The following is a 26,259-nucleotide window of genomic DNA, read 5'->3' on the forward strand; positions in this document are numbered from 1 at the left end:
CACAAGGACTTTCAGCTGTGCCTGAAAGCTGGCGACGTGTTCCTCAAAAGGACACAGGGCCGGTCTGTGACCCTCCCTGGCCAAATCCGGGAAGACCTGAGCAGCAAGATAAGTAAGGACAGCTGACGACAACGCCTTAGGAGACGGCGGCCCGTGCAGGCTCCTTCCCAGAGGGGAGCACTGGCTGACCCGTTGGGAGGAGCGTGTCTGCAGCCCGGAGTAAGGACCAGTTCAGGAAGAGTCATCGCCGGGTGCTCAACCTAAGCAGGAGAGCTGGACGAGGGGCAGGGTAATCCTGGGGTCTTAGTGGCCCCTCAGAGACAGCTTATTAGCGGCAAGGGGAGAACAGTAACTGCAGCACGGAGACACCTTGACCACAAGATCAAATCTGACGTTGCCACGGAGCAGCTGTAGAGAGAAGGGGCAGTTAGCACCGGGGGCCGGCACGGCCAGCCCCATCCATAGGCCTGCTCACGGCGGGGGCCCTGGGCAAGGCCTAGGAACCCGGATCGGGGGAGGGTTGCCACCACCACCACCACCACCACGTGGTAAGAGGGCCTCCCCGGGCCCGGGCTCTTTGTACAAGTAAGGCTCGTGCTGAATGCCGCTTCCCCTCTGGAGTCTAGCGCTCTGGTACTAGGCAAGCAGAGGGTGCCCAGGCGCCTAGATCCTGAAAAACCCCTGGGTGCTGATCTCTGACAAGCTCCCTGGGGACAACGTCCCCCACGAGATGTCACGCTCCCTGCTGGAGGCTTAAGCCCACCCTGCACACCTGTCTCCACTGGGAAAGGCTATGAAGCAAAATCAGCAAGGGCAAAAGGGTCCAGGCAGAAGCTTCCAGTCCTTTCTTACTACACTTACAAGACACCCCCTGCGCGTGCTCAGATTCAGGTGAAACTGCCATGACGTGGAATGGCCTGTGTACGCCGTATACCAAGAAATGCTTATCTTATTATAGCCGCAACAGGCAGGCAGAAATGACCCCCAGGGCCTTCTCTCAGGTCAGGACATGAGAGTTCTGTCAAGAGTGACAAGCTGCCTTCTGGGCTCACATGTACATGACTGCGAAGTACACGTGCGGACTGCGACGTCAGGCGTCACTCGGGCAGTCCCGGAGGGCCCGCTGTACAGGCACCGGGCAGTCCCCTGCCCTCAGAAAGCCTGCACTCCAGCAGGAGGGACCAACGAGCGTCAGAAGTCAAGTAACCATGAGAGCGAACGTGGGCCGTTTGGAAAAGGAAGCTCGGAGGAAATATTAACAACAGCCAGCGGCCATGAGGGCACAGGGAGCTCACAGGGTCCCAAAACACAGGAAGACTAAACTTGGCGATGACCAAATGGGTGACGCACTGGACCAGGGCAGAAACCGGGAAGGACAGAGCTAGACGTGTGGCTGAGGAACGGAAGAGAGAGCACATCAAACAGAGCACGTTAAAAAGTCAAGTTGATTAATTAGAGCTGTCCGAACAAAAGCTAAACCCGTGAATTCTCAATCCTATTCCAAGAACTTTCTCACAATTTTCTCCCTACAGAAATACTCACGCAGCACTCCGTCCAATAAATGTGAAGAAAGGGGAAAGTGAGCAGGGCTTTGTTTCCGTCTTTGGGCAGCAGTTCCTCTTTGAATTGGACAAAGTTGGATTCCAGGTGAATCATCTTTGGAGCTCGACCGTAGGACCTATGAACAATTTTTAAAGCGTCACTAAGGAAAATGATGAGTGTTCAGCAGAAAAAAAAGGGAAAAATCCAACAATACTATAATCACATCCATGAGTTTGGAAGTACATTATGCTATAAACCCTGAATTCCAACGATAATATTCTGTCCAGAAAGATTCCATAAATTATCTTAACAAGGCTCAAAATTACGTATGAGTGCTCCCTCTCTATAAAGTCTGTCCTTTCAGGGGCGTCTGGAGGCTCAGTAGGTTGAGCGTCCGACTTCAGCTCAGGTCATGATCTCATGGTTCGTGGGTTCGAGCCCCGCGTCGGGCTCTGTGCTGACAGCTCAGAGCCTGGAGCCTGTTTCAGATTCTGTGTCTCCCTCTCTGACCCTCCCCTGCTCACGCTGTCTCTCTCTCTCTCAGAAATAAATAAAACATAAAAAAAAAATTGTTTTGAGGTCTGTCCTTTCACTCAGTGGCACACACAGCATCATATTCTATCTAACAACAGGGCTTCTTTGCAACAACACAGACTTCTGAGAAAAACGGCTTTTGCTTGGAGTTTCACTATAAAAACAAGTCACTATAAAAGAAGAGATTCCCCAAAGTGCAGTTTGAAGGTATGAAAGCTTTAACCTGCGCATATGCTTGTGTGATCACCTGTATGATCCAAAACAGAGAGCGGTCGCTGGCTGGGAGCCGCACCCCCCAACCCGCCCCCAGGGGGGAGGAGGGACAGGGAAGCCGGCGGCGGGGGTGGGGTACAGACACCCGAAGGAGGGCTCTCGGGGCGCGGATGCCAGCGCGCTGCACCGTGCGACAGGTGCCTGTTCCCACCCACGTATTCACCACCCCTAGAAGTCCTAGAGCTGGATTTTATGCTTTGTCCAGTCTAAGGAGTCTAAGAAACTGAAACTAACCACATTTAACAGGGCCAAGCAGACCCCTGAACTGGTGTGTCTTCTACCTGCAGGCTATTTTCCACTGTCCTTCGGGGAACCAATCAAGTCGTCTTTTTCTGCCCCTTTTCTCTGCTGGTTTGAAAGTTTAACCATCTATTTCTATTCTGCTGTTGGTTACATTTTCATTTTTTAATATGCATACTTTGTTCCTTCGAAGACCAGAGTAAATATCTATCCTGTCCTTGAACACAAGTACTTCCTTCTGTCTGCTCCTTCCCCACATTTAAAACCTTAAGACGTGTTAGTTTCTAAAAGGGCTGACACCGTAGCTTCAGCAAAATATTTTCCCGACTCCTCTGACGGCAGCAGCTTCTTTCCTCCGACGAATTCTGGGTTCATTTTCCCTCCTGCTGCCGTGTGTCCCTCCACCTTTCAGAGGGGTACGCTGTCCGGTCACACGTGTCTGAGAACGCTCCTGTTTCCTGTCCGTATGTCTTCCCCAACCGTCCCCATCGGGAATGGCACTCGGGAGTCGACGTGTGTGGCCTAGTGCAGCCAGAAGTGACAGATCCTGGCCCCAGCTGGCTCCTGGCCCTTCGAGGGACAAACCTTCTCCGTCCCGCATCAGCCAGGCCCACAGGCAGGGGCGCTGACTCCGCCCCCCGATCTGCACGTGGGTTCCGCTCACACAGACGTCTAGGTTGGAAGGTGTCTTCCACCGCTACGCTGAAGCACGGCAGCCCCACTGCATTTTCAGTGTCGTTAGAGACTAGAGATGGCGCATCTGGTGTCCCGTCCATCTTCCTGGCACAGCCTCTGGGTGGCGCTGGTCGGCTTTCACCCACTGGACTTTCGGTGGGCTACGCTCTGGATCCGCTGCGGGGGGACGCGGTGCCTGCCCCCCAGTTCTCTAGCCTCTGCTCTGACACCCGTGGCCGTCCCCGCATCCCGGCGTGCCAGGATCCCAGGTGCAGGGCTGCGGGGCCCGGGCTCCCGCTCACCGATGGCTCTCCACCACGCACCTGTTCACGGCATCCAGTAAAGTCCTGACTTCAAGTTTAGTTACAAGGTCTACTCAATTACCTGTAACTTTTCTTCAGAGCCAAATGTACCGACTTTAACATGTCAAATGGTATCCAGAGGCCTCTCTCTCTCTCTCCCACAGTAACCAGCGGCCGCCCAGCCCAGTCTCCCCCTCCTCCCCTCCTGTGCTTGCTCCACAGAGCCGCTCTAACACACACTACCACAACCCCAGACGCTTAACACAACATTAATAAGTCGCTCACATCTCAGGAGGCCAGAAGTCTTGAGGTCAAGGCGTTGGCAGCGCGGGCTTCCTCGGGAAGCCCCAGGGGAGACCCCTTCGGTCCCGCCCGCCTTCCGGCAGATGGCGACGGTCTTCAGCGGGCTGACCGTCAGGCCAATGGCAGCCCCGCCTCCGCACGGACGTTTGTGTGTGCACCTGTGTCTTCTCCGGACGCCGGTCACAGGACGCAGGCCCCACCACGCCAGGACGGCCCCCTGGCGTCCTCCCACTGGAAAGATCCTTCTTCCAAATACAGTCACACTCACAGCCTCCAGATGGACAGCTTTCGGGCCACAGTTCAACCCACCGTATTCCTCCAACGCCTCGAGAAAGGACGAGACAGGATGTCCACGGTCCAGGACGACCATGAGGCCCAGTTCCACCCGCCCTGCACCCTCTCGACGGCCCTCTCGCAAGCGACCTCCGCCCCTACTGCGGGCTCCCCTCAGTCCTAAGTGTACAGCCCTGTTCACCTGGAGCCAAGCAACGCACTCCGGCTCCGGCAGCTCCATAACGGGCCTGTCGTCTTCCCGGCACGCTCGTTTCCCCAGCTAAGCCTTCCCAGGCTCTCGGGCAGAACCACAGTCCGGAGTGCCGTCCACACGGCAAGCCTCGCCTGGCCCGCCAGTCCCCTCTCTCCGGCCCGCGCCCCTCGGGAGGCCTCCTGCTCCGACCAGGGAGGCACCATGGGGACACGCTAGGTCCTTTCCCGGGGCCATCCGGTCTGTCCCTGGACGAATCCTCTACTCTCCTGTCCGGGGCGCAGGGCTGGGGCCTGAGCTCCGCGACGTGGCTGCACCGGTTCTGACCCCGGCCACTGCTCGCGTGGGAGCCCTCCCTGCTCTCTGCGGCGTCGCGTCCACACGGGGCTGGAACTCGCCTGTCCCGTGGAGGTGGGTGGCTGCTGCCGGCCGTGCCGCCTGCTCCTTCCAGCACACTCCTACCCTTGCCCGCGGCTGCCCTGGGCCCTGTCACCTGCCTCTCTGGGAGGCGCCTCTGCAGCCACCCGGGCTTGGCCTTTTCTCCGAGGCCTCTAGCTCGCTTCCATCTCTGGGAAGGTGGGGGGTCACCCCTGCGTCACCCCCAGCCCGCTCCATGCCTGCGCCTTCATGCCTCCTCAGGCCTCTCTCCCGGCTCAGGGGGGCTCGGGGACACAAGACACGAGCCCACACTCGATCCACACCGCTTCCCTTGCTCCGTGGACACACCTCTTCTCGTTCCTCTTTCTGGATGTTTAGATAACGTGTTTTAGAAATCTCTCCAAACAGGAATTCCTCCACTGAACCGTTTCCCTCATTGACAGCACGGGGCCTCCTCAGATGGTGAAGACTTCTGCCACCTTCTACCTGCCCTTTACTTGACATTTAGTAATAAGCACATTCCTCCTAAAGCTACGGTCAGACACAAACACGACACCAGAGCCCGCAGAAAGCCCTGGTGAGTGACACCCAGGAAGCCACCTCACTCCTCATGGTGTCAGGGAGCACACCGGGGTCGGTGAGGAATAAGGCGGCGACAACTGGGGCTGCGTGAGCATGAGTGACAGCCGTTAACAGCGGATTACCAGAACTAACAAGTCAAAATCCTAACATTTTCCAGAAATCATATCTAATCTTAGCAGAAAGTTTTCCAGTACGATAATTCGAATGTCAACTATCTCTCTGAACAAGTCATGAGATGAACAGTTACCTACAGAAGGGAAAACAGGACGGCTGATCTGGTTCCCCCCAATTTTTATGTGACAGTTTCCACATGCTTTCTCATCCTTCAGAGAAGAGCACAGGAGCGCTGAGCATGGAGCCCGAGCGCGCGCCTACAGGGCGCCCTGGCGCACCGGGAAGCATCGGACGCCGTTCCTATACGAGAGGGCCTTGAACCCAAAAGACCTGTCTTGTTGCTACCACCCTAAGTCTTGGTGACAAATCAACACGTTCCTTAAAGAGTGAGGCCCACACACCTTGTGACATGTTTGGTTTCGTTATGACACACTTTACAACTTGGGCTTTAACTCTGACTACCTCGCTTGCTCATAGAAATGTCTAAAAAGTGAAGAGGGAGATAAAGCCAAAACTCAAACTTGCCACACCTTCTCCATTCCATCGGCTCCCTTGGAAGCTGCTGGGAAAGCGTGGGATAAATAGAGGTAAATAAATTCTGATCTCCAGCACCTACAACAGGAATAAAGAGAAAGGCAGTTAACGACATTTTTAGGTGCATACGGACAACACGGGCTCTACAATTTATCGGGTTGGTAACTGTAGACAATTTTATATTTAGCAAGACATCACAAAACAAGATTGTTCCATACCTTTAAATAACTGATCTCAAAAATAAAAATAAAAATGAGTAAGTAAATAAAGAAGTACCTGATCCCTCCTGACGCCCATAACCCAGCTTCCCCCACGCAGAGAATGGGGATCAGAGAAGTGGAGTGCCCTGCCTGAGGCCACAGAGCTAAGGAGAGGGGAGCCGCCTCCTGGGTCTGTGACCCACAGCCACCGCTTTCCTCGACTTCAGGAGAACAGCCACAAATGCCGTGCAGAAAAGGAAACCTCGAGAAGTGAACATGAATTTCTTCACTGGAATAAATTCAATATGCATGTAGGTGCTGGCAGGAGCTGAAACGTACAGGGCGCTGTGCACGCACGTGACACCCGGACCACCGGACAGGCCTCCTCTGCGCTGGCCCTCACTAACGGCTCAGGTTCGTGCTCACTGGCAGCGCCCAGGCCGGCGAACGCGGCCCGGCCTCACACCCAGGAAGGCGAGACGCAAAGGGCCGGCACGCTCCGAGCAGGGCCCGGCTGGGAACGGGAGCCCGGCTTCCGCATGCCCGGGTTAACCTGGCTCCCCTCTGAGCTCTAGCAGACCGGGAAAGTCCATTAGCTCTCATAAAATCACAGTATAACCATATCATTCTTAAGCTAAAAAAGAACCTTGATATTTAATATAGATGACTCAAACTCTTATACTCGAGGATCCTCAAACTTTAAGCAAAACCATTATCCAAATTGCTTCTGTATTGATCTTAAGAAAATCACTGGGAATTGATGTGGGCCATTAACACATCTGCTTATTTTGCTATCGTGAACATTCAAAATACAAGACGAGACAAAGAAAAACACGTCCCCCAAACCACAGAAGGGTATGGACTCCCGCTGGGAGGAGCGAGGTTTCCGGGCAGCTGAGCGTGGGGGCGGGGGCGACTGGACACACAGGCGCGACAGCCCGACGGCCCGGCCCGGCCCGCGCCGCCGCCACCATCTACCAGCTGAGCGGGCCTGGGCACACCGCCACCCCTCCTGTGCCTCGGAGGACCGTCTGTGAGTAGGAAAGTACGAATACCGAGGGCTGTGGCCACACAAATAAATAACCCTGGACAAGTCCTGACACAGAGTATTTTGGGTTCCTCCTACTACATTTTTTGTTAAGATTAAAAACAATGTTTATGCTTTACATTTATTCGGCAGCCACCCTGGAAATCATTAAAGAACATACTAAGTTGGCTTCAGACTTCTTGCCTTGGGCGTGTGCCTGTTTAGAAGGTCCCAAGGTTACTGTACACAAATGACTACTCCTTTGCTACGCCGCAGTAAGGCCAACCGCACGGAAGCTCTCCCGGCTCACCGGTGTCCACCGTCCTCGCCCCAGGGCCTCCCGTGGACACACCACGACATGTGTACCTGGAGCGGAACAACACAATGCCCCGTACACCCCCCAAGCAAGCTCCCAGGAGAAGCCTGTTATAACAGTAAACTTCATGCAGATGGAGATTGTAATTTTCTTACATCCTCTCGTGGAATAAATGTTTAATTTGTGTCCTAAATTTAATTTCAAAAGTTTACAGGTCAACCAGCATAACTGCGGGCTCAAATGTGACCAGCTGACGTCGGTGCCTGTTCTGAACCAAACTGTGTCCCCCCATAAAAGCCACGTTGAAGTCCTAACCCCAGCAGCTCTGAATGGGGCTGTATTCGGAGATTAGGTCTCTGAAGAGGCAACTGAATGAGGTCTTTAGGGTCCTCGGGCCCTGATCTGATCCGACTGGCACCCTTCTAGAAAGAGAAAATGTGGACGCACAGCGAGACACCAGGGGTGTGACAAGCTCGCGTGAGACAGGGAGAAGACAGGTGTCCACGGCAAGAAGGAAGAGCCTCAGCAGCAGACCTTCCTGACACCGTGACCTTGGTCTCCCTGCCTCCAGGACTGTAAGTTTCAGTTGCTTTGGCCACAAAGGCAGCCCACCCACACAGACTAACACCGTGCCCCCCAATTTACATTTGAAGGTCAAGTGCTTCTAACCCATTACTCTACACTGTGGAATAAGAATGGAGAAAAGCTACCAGGATGTTACAGAAGACACACGTATTATCATCATCCTCTTCAACCTTCAGATGGAGGGTGATAAAAACCTGAGATGTCCCTGAAAACAGGCTCTAGGGGGCACGAAAGGAGGAAGACAGGAGTTGAGGCATAAAATTCTTCAAGAATGAAATCTCAGCTAATCTGATAGGTAATTAAATTAGCAATATATACTTCGTAGACAGTCCCCAAAATAGCCACAAAGCAGAAAACCACAAAGCAGAAAAATCCTTAAGCTTTGAGGTCTAGACTATAAGACAGAGCAACTTCCAAGCTGATGTTTCAACTTTAACCCCATGGGCAACCGAGGTAGAACCACCTAGGATTCAGTTCTTAGTAGCTACCGCAACGCCGGGGGCTCAGTCGGTTAAGCATCCGGCTTCAGCTCCGGTCGTGGTCTCACAGTTTGTGGGTTCAAGCCCCGCGTGGGGCTCTGTGCTGACAGCTCAGAGCCTGGAGCTGCTTCAGATTCTGTGTCTCTCTCTGCGCCTCCCCTGCTCATACTTCTCTCTCTCCAAAATAAATATACATTAAAAAAAAATTTTTTAAGTAGCTACTAAAAGCAAAAATGAGGCTTAAGACATGTGCTCAAGTTTGGAGAGCCCTGTTCAGGAAATTGCTGTGTCTCTTTTCCCACCCCAAGAGGCCTATTAAAAGAGTAAAGTCAAAGTACTTACTGTAACAACTAAGATCCCTGTGTGTGTGTGTGTGTGTGTGTGTGTGTGTATGTGTGTGCGTGTGTGTGTGTGTGTGTGTGTGTGAGAGAGAGAGAGAGAGAGAGAGAGAAAGGAAACATTCAAAAGCATCACTAAGGTCAATTCAAAGCATAATCCCATCACTGCGAACCTCTCTCCCTGCGTGTGACGACACGTATGACCCTGTCCTCATCATTACAGGGACACATGGAGACAGGGAGCACACAGGGGGCCCCACACCCGCAGGGGTGTCCAGGAGCGTGCAGACCAGCACCGCCACCCTCTGCCCCGAACAGGGCGGTGCACCGCAGGACCCTGGCAGGAGGGGGAGGGGCACAGACGCAGGAGCCACTCAGATGTGAAGGGAAACATGGGGACAGTCGCCTCGCTCTGAAGACAGGTCACTAGGCTCTGCACTTGGGGCGCCGCCCAGACCTGCTGAGAAAGCTCAGCTCAGACAGAGTCCCAGGTTTCTGGTTATATGAACCTGTCTTCTTATTTATGCCAGTAGTTAACTGGATTTTCCGATACATGCAGGCAGATGACTGGCCAGGACTTCATTATTTCCTGAATTACCACTGTGTTCTGAAATGTTTACAAGCATATTATTTATGTGTATTAATCACGTTAATTTACAAGTTCTTACGCTAAAAGCAGATAAGAACTAATTAAACACGGAGGGGAAAAGAATTTAAAAATATGATTTCAGTGATTTAGGTATAAATGGGTCATATATCAACAAACTCACATTTTTCTTATACCTTTAAAACAGAAGGGCTTGGGAAAATTGTAGAGAAAGTACTTAGTAACTTATATTAAACATTAAAAAGACACTCATGTGTCCAATTTACAAAACAGAACTACAGCTACAGCTGTATCACTTAGCTTGTAGATGACCGACAGTAAGAAAACAGCTATTTTTGAAACAACTCTAATCTTCAAAGTCGATCATAACTAAAAATAGAAACCCGTCAGCTACAGTCTTTTCTGACCCAAGATGCTGTCGCTGAGATGCGAGTCTAACCCAAGAGTAACCGCAGCCCCGATGCCCCGCCCCTACCCGGGGACCCCGCGCAGGCGCCAGGCCCGGCCAGTCACCAGCAGCCCGCACACTCCTACACGGTCTGTCTTACTCTCCGGCAGCCGGAAGGGCGATGGAAACATTCACTTTCAATCATTTTAAGCATGATTTAGGTTAGAACTACAAAGTCACAAAGTTATTTAGTGTCAAAACATTTTTGAAATTCAGATTCTCAATTCTTCTTTTTTAAGTTGATTTATTTATTTTGAGAAAGAGTGAGAGAGAAGGGGAAGGGTGGAGAGAGGAGGAGAAAGAGAGAACCACAGGCAGGCTCCGTGCACTCAGCTCAGAGCCCGAAGGGAGGCTCGAACCCAGGAACTGCGAGGTCACGACCTGAGCCGAAACGAAGAATCGGATGATTCATCAACTGAGCCACCCAGGCGGCCCAGATTTTCATCTGTCACAACAGACAGCAACTGGAACAGAATCAAGATTAGGTTGACACAGAGTAGAGGACCTCCCGCTTTGTGCAAAAACGCCGCAAACAAGACAAGCAACGGGTGCCTTACCCCGAGTCCACGTCCAGACCAAACCGTCCAAGGGGTTCTGTCTGCAGGACAGGATCACAGGCGTGTTCGCCTCTGCGTGTCAGGAATGCAGGACGTCTCAACTAATACGAGGTACTCTCTTTAACCTAAAAATGTCTGTGCCTACATTCAAAAAGCTATAAATTTGTTGTTGCTGATGTTCCTATAATGTTTATGCAACAGTTTTGAAAAGATTTTAGGACTCAATTATGACGTGAGGATTGAATTTGGCACTCAACGGTCTACAGAAAAAGTAGCATAAATTACCAAATGTGGTTTGAGTACCCGACAGCTATAAATTATGCCTCAGGGGAAACACATGGATGGCTAAATTAGAAGTTACTTTCAGCTGGGAAGGACTCAGGGTTTTTTTTGTTTTTTTTTGTTTGTTTTGTTTTGTTTTTTTAATGTTTTTTATTTATTTCTGAGAGAGAGAGAGAGACAGTGCGAGCAGGGGAGGGTCAAAGAGAGAGGGAGACACAGAACCGGAAGCAGCCTCCAGGCTCTGAGTACCCCGACTCAGGGTTTTCATACTTGTAGAATCATCACTCCCCATGATTTTCCCCCAGACATGCGGTGAAGGCATTTGGAAATCTACGTCCCAGCCCTGCTTCCCACGGCCGTGAAGGCGCCCCTTCCACGGCAAGGGCACACATGGACAAGGCGGCCCCTCGTGTGATCTTAAATGAGGGGCGCCTGGGTGGCTCAGTCGGTTAAGCATCCGACTTCGGCTCAGGTCATGATCTCACGGTTCGTGGGTTCGAGCCCTGAGTCGGGCTCCATGCGGGCAGCTAGCTCAGAGCCTGGAGCCTGTTTCAGACCCTATATCTCCCTCTCTCTCTGACCCTCCCCTGATCACACTGTCTCTCTCTCTCTCAAAAATAAATAAAACAAAAAAAATTTAAATGAAGAGATAATCCCACATTATCCCGCTGAGTCCCACTGGGCCAAGGTACTCACAGGAGTATATTCAATGGGGGAGGCGGGAGGCAGAAGAGCCAAAACCAAAGTGTTGGTGCCCTGAGAAGGGCTGAACTGGTCGTTGTTGGCTCTGAAGACGGAGGAAGGGCCGCGAGCCAAAGAACACGGGTGGCCCCTGGACGCTGGACAGACTCCCCCCCTTGGGCCTCCAGAAGGACTCAGCCCTGCCGGCCCCTTGATTTTAGCCCTGTGAGACCCAGACCTCTGACCTCCACGACTCTAAGATAACATATTGTGTTCTTTTAAAGGCACTAAGTCTATACAATTTGTTACAGACCAAGAAAAACTAAAGCACTTAATTTACAACGCCAATAACAACAAATTCTGCACGATACCTTTCCTCTGGGGTTATGGGAGGCCCTGCTAGGCTACAGACGGTGTGGCACCAGCTGGGCACTGGCTCCAAGAAGTCAGAGAGGGGCCATCCAGTCACTGTCCGTACACAGACAGCACGGTGGGCCCCAAACAGCCTCAGCCCCGGGCACGCACACGCGCTGCGCTCACAGGCCGGCCCAAGAAGAGAAGGCCACTCGGCGAATGGAAACCGAGGCCCGAACACCTCCCTAGTCTGCTGCCCATCAAGCAGCTACTGAGCCTCAAAGCTGGGGCTGATTCACCTCCAGGCTCTGCACTCAACAGTCTTCTCTACGGCTCTGGGGGACTTCTCCATTTCTTACTTTATTGAGCTAATGAATCTGTAGAGAGGCTCTGTGGATGCTGCTTGGCTGAAGACACAGGTTCCAGGAGACCTTCCATCAACAGTGAACATTTCTGTCATCTGCTTACCAGTTGCCAGCCCTTAAACACGCACAGCTACGAAATCTTAACACCAAGCATAAAAGGATCGGGACTCTATAAGCATGAGAAGCCGCAGAGAAAAACAAAAGGTTCAGGCAATTTGCAGCTGATGGGTAGCTTCCCTCATAATACTGTATTTTCAAGATCAGTATTTTTACTTGCAGATTTCTTTTGGGTAAAGGAACTTAAATAAAGCTTTAATTCTGTTGATAACAAATATCTCATACAGTATAATTTTTCTTCAAATTCTTTAGTACAATCTTAGTAACAGGAAATAGTAACTTCTCCAATAAAACACAGCTCTCACTCAATCTCAAGCCGCTGAAGACGCCCGGATTATTTTGGCCTGTTGGCAAAGTGGGCGTCCTCAACAATCTAACAGGCGTCTTAACTTAAAGGCATTGATGGGCTCCACCGGCTCCAGCACGAACGGGTGGCAGAGACGGAACGGACTGACTCCACATGAAAGAGTGCCGGGCTGAGAGGCTGAGGGGCCTGCATTTGGAGGACTGTGTCCCCGCCTCTAAGGGCCACCTCGCCGGGACCCTGAAGGCTACCCAGCCGTGGGGCGCCTGGACTAGGAACCGATGACCAATTTCAAGGCCTTTCTAATAAGCAAGGGATTCGATGATTCTACCTTTGAACAAATCCGTCAGAGGAAATATATAACTTATCTAACCTTTGCTTTATAGGAAAGTCTTCAGGAAGAGCCATCCTTCAGGTGTGTGGCTAATGGAAGCAAGCTACAGTTCGGCGGTAGGCAGGGCATTCCCGTTTGAAAACAAGGGGGAGAGAGGGAGGGGGAGACAGAGAGAGAGAGAGAGAGAGAGAGGGCGAGCACCGTCAGTTACTCTAACGCTGCACGCACCTGCCCACAGACCACACAAGATCAATTGCTCAACAGCTGTTCGCAGAACGGACTTTTTCAAACGGACAATAAAAACGTCCAAGGTCACAGACTGGGAGGTCGTGGCAGCCTGTTGAAGCATGTGTAAAGCACAGTTGTTATACTTCTTGTGTGACATCAGCACGGTAATGAAAATTCATTAATGCTTCAAGCCAGTAGCTCTTTCATAGGGAAACCTAATACCAAATGCATAACCACAGAATACAGAAGCCCTCCCCAGTGGCCCTCCCAGAGTATCTGCACATAAAAGGTTTTCACATTTGTGGGGTGGAGGTGGGGAGTGAGGTTAATGAGAAAGAACAAACAAGATCCAGATGTTACTTAGATTCTAGTAGAAGCCCGGGTTTAGTCTGTCCCGTAAAATCACTGGGCAACTGACCCCTCGTCTCTGTGTATAAACACTGCCCTCCCTTTATCGCAAGGTACTTGCTTGGGAAGCGAGTGAGCCCGCCCTCCCTCCCACAGCTCCGCACCACAGAGGCCAAGTTTAAGGAAAAGGGACTCCTATAGTCAACATGATGGGGATGACGGAGAGCTCCCTCATCCGGTCATCAGCTGTCCCGCCAAAATACAAGTCAAGGATGCTGCCACTCCAGCGCTAGAGTTCAAGGTACGCCCACTCCCCTCGGCCTGCGACTCTGCCTCTGCCCCGCCCTCGGTGCCGTGTCGTGTGCCCTGGCCTCCCTCCCACGCTGCTCTTCTCCCCTAGTAGCCAGTCTGTAGAACAGTTGCTACCCTGGGTGTGATCGGACGGGAAGAAGTGCAGTCTATGCTACGGTAACCAAGCTGTACACCGCGGGAGGCGGAAAGGAGCCACAGGCAATACGCAGAGACGGATCACAAGATATAAAGTCCCCAAGTCGTCTTCCTTTTCGACGTGAAAGACAGTTTAGCGAACACCAAGGGCGCCAAAGGTTTACGTGAACAATTCTGACCGGGACAACCATCCCCTTCTCTAGCACTCGGAGATCAAGCACAACCTAAAACTCAGGAGAGGAAGGAGAAAAAGAAGGGCTGGATGAGGGCGTCTAAATAAAAGAACACTGAAGCATCAGCCCTCATCAGCTGACACATTTTTAAATAAAGAAAATGGGGGGGGGGGGCTCAGTCTGTTAAGCCTCTGACTCGATTTCAGCTCAGGTCATGATCTAGAGGTTTGTGGGTTCAGGCCCCACGTCAGACTCTGAGCTGACACAGCAGAGCCTGCGTGGGATTCTTGCTCGCCCTCTCTCTCTCTCTCTCTCTCTCTCCTCTTCTGCAAGTGCACGCACACACTCTCAAAATGAACTTTAAAAATGTTATTTAATAAAAACAAAAAAGAAAGAAAATATAGTATGACTGTAGCAGTTTAAATCAGCATTTACAAGTTCAAGAGATCTTGCCTGCCACAGGCCTGCCCCTGCTCTGGGGCTTCGCAGACAAGGGCTCCTAAGACTGCTCTCTCCCCAGCGTTCTCAAAGATCACCTTCTCAGTGAGGTCTAGCTGCAGCTTCCGAAGGGTGCACCATGGTGGAGGGGATTCAGCAACACCTAGCGAAATCACATGTTTAACATAGCCCCGCGATCACTGAAGGAATCTATCCCAACAGACACGCGCACAGGGCTATTTGATTCAGGACTACATGAAATAGCAAAATACAAAACCATTTATCTCCCCGGACGGGGGCCAAGTAGAATAAACCACGGAACGGCTACATAACAGAGTTCTACGGGACTATCAAAACCAACAGGAAAGATCTCCAGGAAATGTTGAGAAAAAAGGCAAGGGGGGAAGGGAAAATGTGTGTGTGTGTGTGATCTGCAATCTTCTATCAAAGAAAGGGAAGTACAATTACGTATGAATTTCTTTTTATGGAAGGAGAAGACTTAGAAGGAAGGGACAGGGTGGAGAAGAGAGAAGTATATGCCACCTTGCTTGGCCACGTACCTTGTTTGGAAGATTTGATTTTGGAAGCATGTAAATATTTTACATTATTACAAAACAAAGTTAAATTTTTAATAAGCTTTCCCTAAAAACGTCAGAAAAAAAACAACAAATGAAGTTAAATGTATGTGCAGTGGGTCGTCTAAGCACCGAGAAAGAAGCCGGACCAGGGTGGCAGTCTGACTGCGCTCCTAGTCGGGGAGATCCAAACACCAGAGAGCTATAAAAAGTCTGTGTTCACGAGTCACTGTCGAGGGCAAAGGGAAAGAGACCGCGCGAGGCGGACCCCCGGCCCCCTCACCGCGGTGTGCGTTAGACGTGCGCGCCCCCACATGCACCCGGGCCCGCTGAATCAGAGGCTGGGCTGGAGCCCGGGGCCAGGGTCAAGCCCTCTAGGGGACTGTGATGCAGCTCTAGTGTGAGAATGCTCCACCTCTCTCATCCCCGAGCAGCCACAGAATGGGAAAAAAGAAGATACGGAAGAGACAGCAGTTAACTACAATCCTCAAGTCCTGAAACTGAATTGAAAAGATCAGAGTGAACGTAGGATGTATTTTACGTTTAAATTCCTAGCTCTGTCCCCAGAAAGAAGACCCAGCAGCAACCAGAAGCCCTAGCGTGCAGGCTGGGGTCTTGAAAAACCTTTTTCCACTGAAAAGAACCAGGGCTCCTTGGAGAAACCGCTGCCTCCAGGCCCCAGGCAGGAGAGGAGTCTGGAGCATCTTACACAACACAGAGCAAAGCAACCAGCCAAGATCCCTACAGCTCGGAAGCCAACTAACTGCAGAGACGGGACACCACGCATCGGTAAGGACCGCAGGAGGCCTGGGGGGCTCAGCCACCCATGGGCACCGGACTCGGCTCAGGTCATGACCTCGGAGTTTGTGAGTTCCAGCCCCAAGTGGGGCTCTCTGCTGTCACTGCAGAGCCTGCTTCCGATCCTCTGTCCCCCTCTCTCTTGGCCGGTCCCAGTGCTCACATTCGCTCGCTCTCAAAGAAAAAGAAGAAAGACAACACCATGCAACAGACTCAAACAAATCAAGTATGTTTAAATCTTTAAATTTATAACGATACTTAAAAAAAAAAAAAAAGCTAACTGACCACCACTGGAGGAAACCAGCGAACCAACTCATTCTGAAGACTACGTAAAGGACAAGAACATAAGGCACGTAGCCTGGCCCCCTACACGGACTACACCACCGGGTAAGCAGGGAGCACAGGTACGTACATGTGTGTGCGTACACAGAAACACACATGCACGGTTTTTACGACGTCTCGGCTAACAAATAAGGAAGAAATGGCACCACTCGAATATCACCATTCTGCAACCCACAGGGCAGCCACACAGGAGAGCGGCTGCTACCATCAGAGAGAGGCGGGGGGACCCCACGCACCCTGGTGGGGAACACGCCACCAGCTGTGAGACAGTCTTGCCAAGATCGTCCAACCCAAACCTGACCCAGCTCCTGGCTCCACGGACCACCTTCCAGGAGACACAGAACCCTGAGGACGGAGGATGGCGCCCAAGAACGCCACAGGACGCAGCTGGCAAAGTGGGGGGAGCGAGCAGATGCGGCCGCAGGACAAAGAACCTGGGCTGCTCTGTAACCTGCCAGGAACAAAAGAGAAACGGAAGGAAGCCGGAATCTGAAGACAGAATAGAAGAGCACTGAGCTCAAAACCGTACTGGTGTGCCAATTAATCCAAAGATTTAAAAAAAAAAAGAAAAGACATTGAAGACACATTGAAAATGTGAACACTGGGGTGCCTGGGCGGCTCGGCCTGTTAAGCCTCTGACTTCGGCTCAGGGCATGATCTCACCGTTCGGGGGTTTGGGCATGTCATTCGTGGGCTCTATGCTGACCGCTCGGAGTCTGGAGCCTGCTTCAGATTCTGTCTCCCTCTCCCTCTGTCCCTCCCCAGCTCGCACGCTGTTTGTCTCTCTCTCAAAAATGAGAAAACATTAGAAAATATATTTTTAAAAAATGTAAACACTGAATATTTGACATTAGGGAAATGTTTTAGGTGTGATAAAGATTTTATAGCTACGTTTTTAAAAGTCTTGACCTTTTACAGGCTCCTGGGGGACTCAGTCGGTTAAGTATCCAACTCTTGATTTCAACTCAGGTCATGATCTCACAGTTATGAGTTCGAGCCCTGAGTTGGGCTCAGCATAGAGCATGGAGCCTGGCTGGGATTCTCTCTCTCCTTCTCTGTCCCAGCTCATTCTCTCTCTTTCTGCCTCTCTCTCAAAATAAATAAGTAAACTTTAAAAAATAAAAGTCTTTTACAGATATGCTGTCATGAAAGACACACACAGCCTTCGCTCAGGCTGCCGTGACAAAATACCATGATGACGGGAGTGGCTTCAACAACGCCATTTGCTTTCTCCCAGGTCCGGGCCCAGAAGTCTGAGATCAAGGTGCCAGCAGTTCAGTTCCAGGTGCCTGATTTCTTCCTGGTTGGTAACTCGCTCACCCCAGGGCCCAGTGGCCTTTCCCTGCCAAGCGTGAGGGGGAAGGGAGCGTGCCCACCCTCTTCTCATAGGCTGCTGACTCCATCGTCAGGGCTCGCATCCCCTCCTAACCCGCTCAGCACCCCAAGACGGCCCATCTCCAGTACCGCCACCAGGGATCAGGGCTCCCACATACACCTGCGGGGAGGGCAGGGTGGCTTCAGGATAACACAGGAGGGGGGGCACGGGGGTCTAGAGACTGAGACTGTCCCATTCTTCCAACTGCGCAAGGTGGGTGATGGGTGTGCGGGGCTCCTTGCTCCTGCTCTCACTACTTTTGTACACGTTTGCAAGTTTCCATAATAGAAAGTTGAATCGCTACAATTCTCCCACTTCTCTCATCCTTTTCTTTCTTCCACGCGCTCATCAGCAGCTGTGCCACTTACTACGCGTGCATACGGTCTAGCTCCTCGGGCTGGAATGAACGCAGGCTCTTCGGGGCCTGGGGTCTTTGCTCAGGGCTGTAACCGAAGCCCCTACAGCGGTGCCGGCCAGGCCCCAGGTCCCCGGTGCCAAGGACGCGCCCGCTGGCCAGTGAGCCGAGCCCAGCACCCCCAGGCAGCCAGGGGAGGCAAGCCCGCCTTGCCTCAGAGTTAAGGCCCAGTGGTGGTGTCAGAATTCATTCCCAGGCTACGAATGCAATTTTAGAACGGTTAAGATTTAGAAGATTTCTAGTGTGGCTGCTTTACTCCGTTCTTGGGCTTAGGAAGCAAGAATTTTATTTTACTCAACTCCTTGGCAAAGGCCTTCTCTGAGGGGTAATTTTAGGGACAAGACCCCTTCCATGTGGGCAGATGGTGCCTGCCTCCCATCCTACTTGGTAAAGCCGTGGTAGGAGAGGGTGCCGGTCCTCACTGCACTATCAAGTACGGAGGGACCCTGCCCAGGCACAGCCGAGCCCGCCCTGCCGTCTTCACCTTCAAATTGACCTCTGGCGGCCCATCCTACGTTCACCTGCACACCTGGAAACCTACTCAGTGATCCACTCATCTAAAAGTGCTCATATCGGGGCGCCTGGGGGCTCAGTCAGCTAAGCGTCCGACTTCGGCTCGGGTCATGATTTCACGGTTTGTGGGTTCAAGCCCCGCGTCAGGCTCTGTGCCGACAGCTCAGAGCCTAGAGCCTGTTTCAGATTCTGTGTCTCCTTCTCTCTCTGACCCTCGCCTGTTCACACTGTCTCTCTCTCTCAGAAATAAATAAAACATTAAAAAAAAATTTTTAAGTGCTCATAAAGCTGTGGAGTTGGCACAGATTACCACCGGAAAGGGTTATTATTGGTTCCAAGGCTCTACCTAAAATTTTAGCTCTAGAATGTTTGCAATTACTTCTCCGTGCTAAACAGACCTGTTGAAAACAAGAAACATTCCAAACATACAACAGTTCCCAGTGAAGCCAAGGTCTAAACCTGTTGTCAGTTTCCTCCTAATTTCTCTGCTCACTTTCTTTAAAATTTTGCAAACAAGGACCTAAAACAACATGAAGGCACAAACACTGCAGAACACAAGCACAAGAAGCTAAATAAAGGCACCTACCCTCCCAGTGGGAAATAATAAAGAAGAGAGAGATTACCAAAAGTGTTCATGATTCCTAGGAGATCATCCCGCCAAAATCTAGAGCCCCAAACCCCAGATGCCAAGGGATCATCCCTGTCAAGAGATCAGCAAGGACAAGCCTCTACCATCGAGGCAGCGACAGAAAACCAGGTAAACGCGAGGGGTGCCGGCTGCTGTGCGCCCAGAAGCCAACGCAGACGCTGGCGTGGGAATGAACTCGGCTCCCAAACGACCTGCCCGCCTCCCGACCCCCGGAACCTGTGGATGGGATCGGACTTGGAAAAAGGCCCTTCGTAGATGTCATGAAGTTCAGGATCTCAAATGAGATCAGCCCAGGTCATGCAGGCGGGCCCAGAACCCAACGACACGTGTCCCGGTAAGAGACAGGAGAGCAAATGCAAAGAGAGAAGCCACGTGAGACGAGGCAGGCGCGAGACGGAGGCGGGAGTGGCGCAGCTACAAGCCCGCACCGGGGCTGCCGGCAGCGGGCGGAGGCAGGAAGGTCCTCCCAAGGAGCCGCGGGAGGGAGCACGGCCTGCGGCACCTCGGTTTTCCACTTCCGGTCTCCAGAACTGTGAGAGAACAGACCTCCATGGCCTTAAGCCAGCAGGTTCCTGATAATCTGTTACAACGGCCCTAGGAAACCCACGTATATGGCATAAAATACAAAACAAAATGCACATTTTTTCCTAACACTATTCCAATTCACGTTTTAGTCATGTTTTTGGCTGTATCTCTTAAATGTCAAAGTAAACGCCGCTAAACACAGAATTCAGAAGCGGTCCAATCACCAATAAACACATAAAAGGAACTAATCCTCACATAAATGCACCCCCAAACAACTATGATGACCTTGGGCCGGACAAAGAGACCCTGGATAAATATCAAAAGTACCACCCAAAAGAAAAAAAGCAACTAGACTTCATCAAAATTAAAAATGTTTGTACCTCAAAAGGTAGCATTAAGAAAATTAAAGACCACCAAAGATTAGGAAAAATATTTGCAAATCATGGATCTGATAAAGGACATGTATCAGAAAATATAATGAACTTTTATAAGTCAGCAATCATCTAATCTTTAAAAAGGCAAAAGAGGGACACCTGGGGGCTCAGTCGGTTAAGTGTCTGACTTTGGCTCAGGTCACGTTCTCATGGTTCGTGGGTTCGAGCCCCGTGTCGGGCTCTGCGCTGACAGCTTGGAGCCTGAAGCTGCTTCAGATTCTGTGTCTCCCTCTCTGTCCCTCCCCTGCTCCCACTTGTGCTCTCTCAAAAATAAAGCATTAAAAAAAAAAGAAGATAGACAAACGACTACTACGAATTGGTAAAAATGCTCAACTTCACTAGTCATGAGGGAAACGCAAATTAAAACCAAGGTCAGGCGCCGCCTCACGTCCGCCGGGACGGCTCTGATAAAAAAGACAGAGCGCGTGTGTCCACAGCCGAGTCGGCTCCCGGGGCCCTGGAGGGGCTGGTGGAGACGGCAAGCACCAGACACTCTGGAAAACGACCGAGCGGTTCCTTCAAAAGTCAAAGGCACGCTTATCATACAGCACAGCACTTCTGCTCGGAGACCCTCCCAGGAAGCTGGCGACAGGCCCACGCGCACGTGCTCCAGCTGCCTGGTCACCCAAGGCCCAGGAAGGTCCACACCCGGGGAACAGTCAAGCAAGCCGCGGTCCCTCCCCACGCGGCCCGCCATCCAGGAGTGAAAGGGACGAGCTAGATGAAGGCACGGCCTCCAAAGAGGAGGATGAGGGGCCTCCAGACCCCGCGGAGGACAAAAGGCGGCCTCGAGGCTGGAGGCTGCTCGCCACGGGACCCCACTGTGTGAAATGTCTAGAAGACACCAGGGCAGAGACGCAAAGCAGAAATGTGGTCTGGAAGGGTCTGAGCGGGAAACCTGTGTGCCAGGATGCCAGGACTTCTCTTTCAGAGGGATCCCCGCACCCCACGGGGCGGCCCGGGCAGGCCCGGGAGAGGCAGCGCTGGCCGGCGCCTGGGGGGCCACGGTGAAGGTGGGAGACGTGGCTGAATTGTGGACAAACGTCAGAGATCAACAGCGTCTGTGGACAGACTGACGGCCAGCTGTGAGAGAGAGAGAGAGAAGTCATCAATGTCCCATTTAAAATCCAAAGTCCTCTAAGGCCGAAACACCGCGGGCACGTGCATAGGCGCGCTCCCGCCCAGCGCGGTCACGGAGGAAAGACGCCCGCACCGCGGCGGCAAGGCCAAGGCCGCGCAGGACGGCAGAGGCTCCGGAGGTGGGAGTGACCGGTGCGCCCAGGGGACAAAGGCCGGCGGCTGCGGCGGTGGGATGGGAAGTGCCAGGCCCCGGAGGCGGCGGTGGGGGACCCGTACCCTGCGACCGCACACACCGCATCTGCCTCTCCCGCGAGCACACACTCTGACGACCGGCTAAAAGCTTTCTGAGACGCGCGGATCTGCGGCCGGACACCTGCACGCCCAGGGAGCTCGGCCGCCTCTGGCCTCGGGTCCCACGGGCGCGCCAGGCCGCCGCGCTCCTCTCGGGGCACGTGCTCCCGTGATGTCCGCCGGGCGGGACTCAGCAGAGCTTGCGAACAAAAATCAGACCCCGGTTTTTGGGTTCATCTGCATAAACCAAACCGCACTTTAGTAGAAACTCTTCAGAAACACATCAGGCCTACAAGCATAGTTCAAACAGAAAAGGAACTTCCATGTGATCCGTTCAAATCCACCCGAGAGTTAATTAAACTAGTAACTTTGGACCCTGGTGCGGCCGGTAATACCGCAAAGCCACAGAGGCCCCATCGGACTGGGTTTTGAACCTGTGAGGAAGACAGCAATGCTGGAGAGGGGCCGGACCCCACTTGAGGTATTCGGTTTCAGTATCAGGCCCTGCTACATTCCTTTCAACGACATCGCTGTATCACAAAACAGGGTGGTTGCTATGATAAAAGGAAAGTAACAGACACACACACACGCGCACACACACACACACACACACACACACACAGGATGGCACTGTCAAATAATCTGACTCCCAAGCTCCAGAAGTTGTACAGTGCCCAACAGGTACAACCATCCCGTTACTCTGTTACTGCGGTTCTCTAAGAATGAAAGAAAAATGTTCCTTCTAAGTTACGTGTATTACTTCTTCAAATAACTACTGTTAAGGCATAATACTTATTTAATAAAGTTATCAGGATCTAACTAATAAATGGAATTATGAAGTATTCTTCTTAACGTAGAGGTACCATAAAAAAATTGCTGAGACGCTACAAGCACTGTGAACAAAGAAAGTTTAGGAATCACTGCTTAGCTGTTAACTGTTTTTGCATGTTGATTACTCTTCTGGGTGCTCTCAACCCTATGAGATGGGTACCATCGCCATCCCTACTTCACAGACCAGGAAGAGATTATGAAATGCCCTAGGTCACGCACAGAACACCTGCCTGTTTTAAGCACGCATGCACACACACACAACACACACAAACCACATAAAGTGCAGGGTGAGCACATAGGGTAGCACCTTCAGCCCCCGCCCTCCCAAATACACCTCATGGAACAACTGAGCCTCCCTAAGGATAAATGTTTCTCCCAAATCTCAGCTGCTGATTCGCTAGTGGCTTAAGAATTTAATATGGACCAAGACCTACATTTATGTGCATCAATTAAAAAAAAAAAGTTAAGTTACTTTTCTGGTACTCAAGCTGAGATAGCGATTAATTCACAGGCACCACACTTTCAGGGTGGGTGGAAAATTACAATGTGCAAATTTAAAAACTATAACCTGGGGGGAGGGGGATCCAACTCTAACCAGGTTCAAAGCATTTACATATCCGCTCACTTTTGTTGCCTTTTCTGCCTTTCAATATTTATAGTGTCAGATGTAAAACCCCCACTACAGAGATTCAGAAAAATAAAATACGCAATCTAAGAAGTGACTAGTAAGATCAGCCCATTTGGATGAGTGCTATTATTTTTCGAATACTACACACGTCTATGTTGACAGCATGTGCTGTTTTAGGCATGATGCCAACAGCCACCAAAGAAACACCACAAATCAGTGGAATTACACTAACTTTGTCCACTAAATGGGAGTTGGAAAAGGAATACATCTTTCCTAACATACCTTTGAAACAGAAATCTAAGTCTATTCTACAGTAGAGAACTGACCCAGAGGGGAATCTAAGCCACAACTTAAATTTAAATCAAATAAAGCTGCTGGATTTGTTTCAGACTGTGCATTTTTCATGATTAATAAGTTATACTACAGGTACTCAACCTGCTATGACTAGGGGACTCCTCACCCAACGTCGTCACGTTATTACCACCACTACCTGCTTGGCCCACGTGCCTGTGCATCTCTCTGGGACTTACTGACTTACCCGGTCCTGGGCCTAAGCGGCCCTCCTTAGTAGGGAGGAGGTAGTGAGGCAGCTGGTTCACAAGCTTTCAATTAATTATGGACTAAAGGCCATGATCATTTATCGGTAGGCTCAGAATATTATTAAAAAAACTCGGCAAGCTTCTCAAGCAGTAACACATTCTCTCTACCCCTGGTCTCCGGGCACTTTCCACCCTTCCCATGGCCACATATGTGTGAGCGGTTCCTAAACGTCCCTGAGCCAGTCACACTCTGCGTGGTCTTCACTAGGTCCTCACAATTCACTTCCGCTTAAAGTAAAACGTCCTCGATGCTATGAGAAAAATCAAAACCAAGCGCAGGCTCTGCCGTCACCAGAAAAGGAACGAGGCCTGACTTCCCAGGTTCGGGGCCGGCCGGGTATCCTGGGGGGAGAGGCCCTCAGGTTTGAAAATCAGAAATGCTGCAACTAAGACACCGTGTACGTCAGATAAAAAGCCTGAAGAACACGGAGCCTCCGCGCTGATTCTGACCAGGCGGGTTTCCTCCGGCCTCTCCTGCTCAGACCCGCTCCTCCCTGCAACCGTGGCCCAAAGAGGGGACGGGACGGGGTCTCCCGGAGCGTCAGCCCCAAGCACAGGAACACCGAGCTGACTTCGGGTGGGAAAGGTGGATCCTTCCAATACATGAGCAGACCACTGTCTTCAGGTAACAGCTCCCGCCCTGGGCCAGGACACAGGGGACTTTCCCTGCAGAAAGGGGCTTACGTGAGCCCATGGACACAGGTGGCCAACAGAGGACAAGCCAAGGGTAAGGAGCTGTAGTCAGTGTCCGGCGCTCGGGGGAGGCCTCTCCAGGACCCGGATTCCACAGAGACCACGGCCCCACTTCCCCGAGTGTCCAGAGCGGGTGGGAATGGGGGCATCTCCGCAGCCACGCGCACCTGTCCCCTGGGGCTGGCGCTGTACAGGTAGGAGGCCTTGCGTTAGCCTTTCAGGTAACAGAGCTTCCGGGGGAGAAAAGAAAAGATCTACTGCTGAGCGACGCCAGGGTCCAAATTCAGAGGAGCGGCAGCCCATGTCCCCAAGGAGGTCTGCCGGGTGGAGAGGGAGCAGCACAGGGATCCGACAAAAGGGAGCCGGCGGGAGTGTGTCCACTAGCCAGAGAAAGTAGAGACAGGAAACACGAGGGGCTCAAGACCCACAGAACTACTCCCGCCTGGGCTCCCGACTGTGCTGGGAAAAGGGCTTCCTTTCAAAGCGTGGAAGCGCACGGGGGGAACTACTGTCCCGTGTGAGTCGCCTCCCTGCAAGACCTGGAACCGTGGGCCACGCTTCCACACCTCCTCTAACCTCCGTACTCTTCTAAGCATCTAACACTAAAGTGACGATTGTAGAAGCAGAATCCCTTCCGTGGAGCAAACGGCCCCACGTGCAGGCCTAGACGTGGCGCTCGCCCGGGAGCCACCCGACTAGCCGTCCCCAGTCCCCAGAGCGAGCCGGCCAGAGGGACGCTCCCGCGGGCGCAGCTCGCGGCGTGCGGCGGGGCTGTCCTCGGGCCGGGGAGCCCGCGGGGTGGGCTCGTGGGCAAGGCGCCCAAAGTGGGGGCAGCTCGCGGCCCAGCTCGGCCGGCGGCCGTCCCGCCGGTGGCCGCGCACCTCGCACCGCTCCGACCCGTCACTGGCGTCGCGCGCGCGGTCTCCCACTATTTCCACCACTTCCCGGAACGAGGGGCGGACGCACGCAAACTTCGTCCACGCTCGCAACCCTCGGAGCCACGAGACCCTCCCACGGGATCCGAGGGGAAGGCGGGCGGGACGGGCAGGTCCGCCCCCACCGGGAAGGCCGGTCCCCTCCGCGCGCGGGGCCGGCCGCCAAGCCTGGGGGCTGCACGGGGCGCACCCCTCCGCGCGCAGGGCCCCCTATTCCGCGCCCGCGATCCCGGGGCGCGCCCGCCTCCCGGGCGCCGTCCGAGTGCGGCGGACCCGGCCGGCCACGGCGTCCCGGCGGGGTCGGAGGTCGCCCTCCGCCTCGGAGGGCCCCGCCGCAGCCTCCGCCCCGGCCACACCTCCGTTCCAGGAAGCGACCGGGCCGGGAGCGCGGGGGCCGGGCCGCGAGGGCCGGGGGTTGGGGACAGGAGCCTGGGCCGGGCGGCCCCGCAACGGCCGCCGCCCCCTCCCGCGCCGACGGGACTCACAGGTGACGATGGGCTTGTTCTCCATGGTGTAGATCACCGGCGGCAGCGGCTCCTCAGGGGCGTCCATGGGCGTCCGCCGTCACCGGCCCGGCCCCCCGCGCCCCATCGGCAGCCCCGAGGCCGCGCCGGGCCAGCCCGAGCCTGAGCGGCGCCGCGACAGGGAGGCCCGCCCGGCCGCTCGAGGCAGCTCCGGAGCCGGCCGCCCGCCGCTGCCGCCGCTGCCGCCGCCCGCCCCACTTCCGGGCCCGGCACCACCGCGCTACCGCTTCCGGGGCGCGCGGCTTAAAGGGGAGGCCTCCCGGCCGCCGGCGGGCGCTGTCCGCCGACAGCGGGGCGGGGGCGGGGGCGGGGGCGGGCCCGGCGCGTCCCCGCCCCGCCCCCACGTGCGTCCCGGAGCCGCGGCTCCACGGGGGCGACCGCGGCGGCTGCGCTGCCCTCGGGGGTCCGGCGCTTCGGTCCGCCTGCGGGCGCCCCGGCCAGCAGCGTCCCCTGGGCGTGGGGC

At 53.2% G+C, this 26,259-nt stretch overlaps 1 protein-coding gene across 1 annotated transcript in view; it reads right to left on the reverse strand.

The window, feature by feature from the left end:
• The window catches only part of TRAPPC10 (trafficking protein particle complex 10), an 85,251-nt gene extending 59,292 nt beyond the window's left edge, over positions 1–25,959 (reverse strand). The window contains exons 1-3 of the mRNA XM_039245455.1: positions 25,758–25,959; positions 5,958–6,039; positions 1,543–1,678 (exon numbers count right to left, since the gene is read on the reverse strand). Of these exons, the coding sequence (XP_039101386.1) occupies positions 1,543–1,678; positions 5,958–6,039; positions 25,758–25,824 (285 nt within the window). The 5' untranslated portion in view covers positions 25,825–25,959. The remainder of the gene's footprint in view (positions 1–1,542; positions 1,679–5,957; positions 6,040–25,757) is intronic.
• Between the last annotated feature and the right edge of the window lie 300 nt (positions 25,960–26,259).

This window comes from Hyaena hyaena, unplaced genomic scaffold (assembly GCF_003009895.1).
Source record: "Hyaena hyaena isolate Hyena2069 unplaced genomic scaffold, ASM300989v1 scaffold_254, whole genome shotgun sequence".
In the NCBI taxonomy this organism is placed as follows: domain Eukaryota; kingdom Metazoa; phylum Chordata; class Mammalia; order Carnivora; family Hyaenidae; genus Hyaena; species Hyaena hyaena.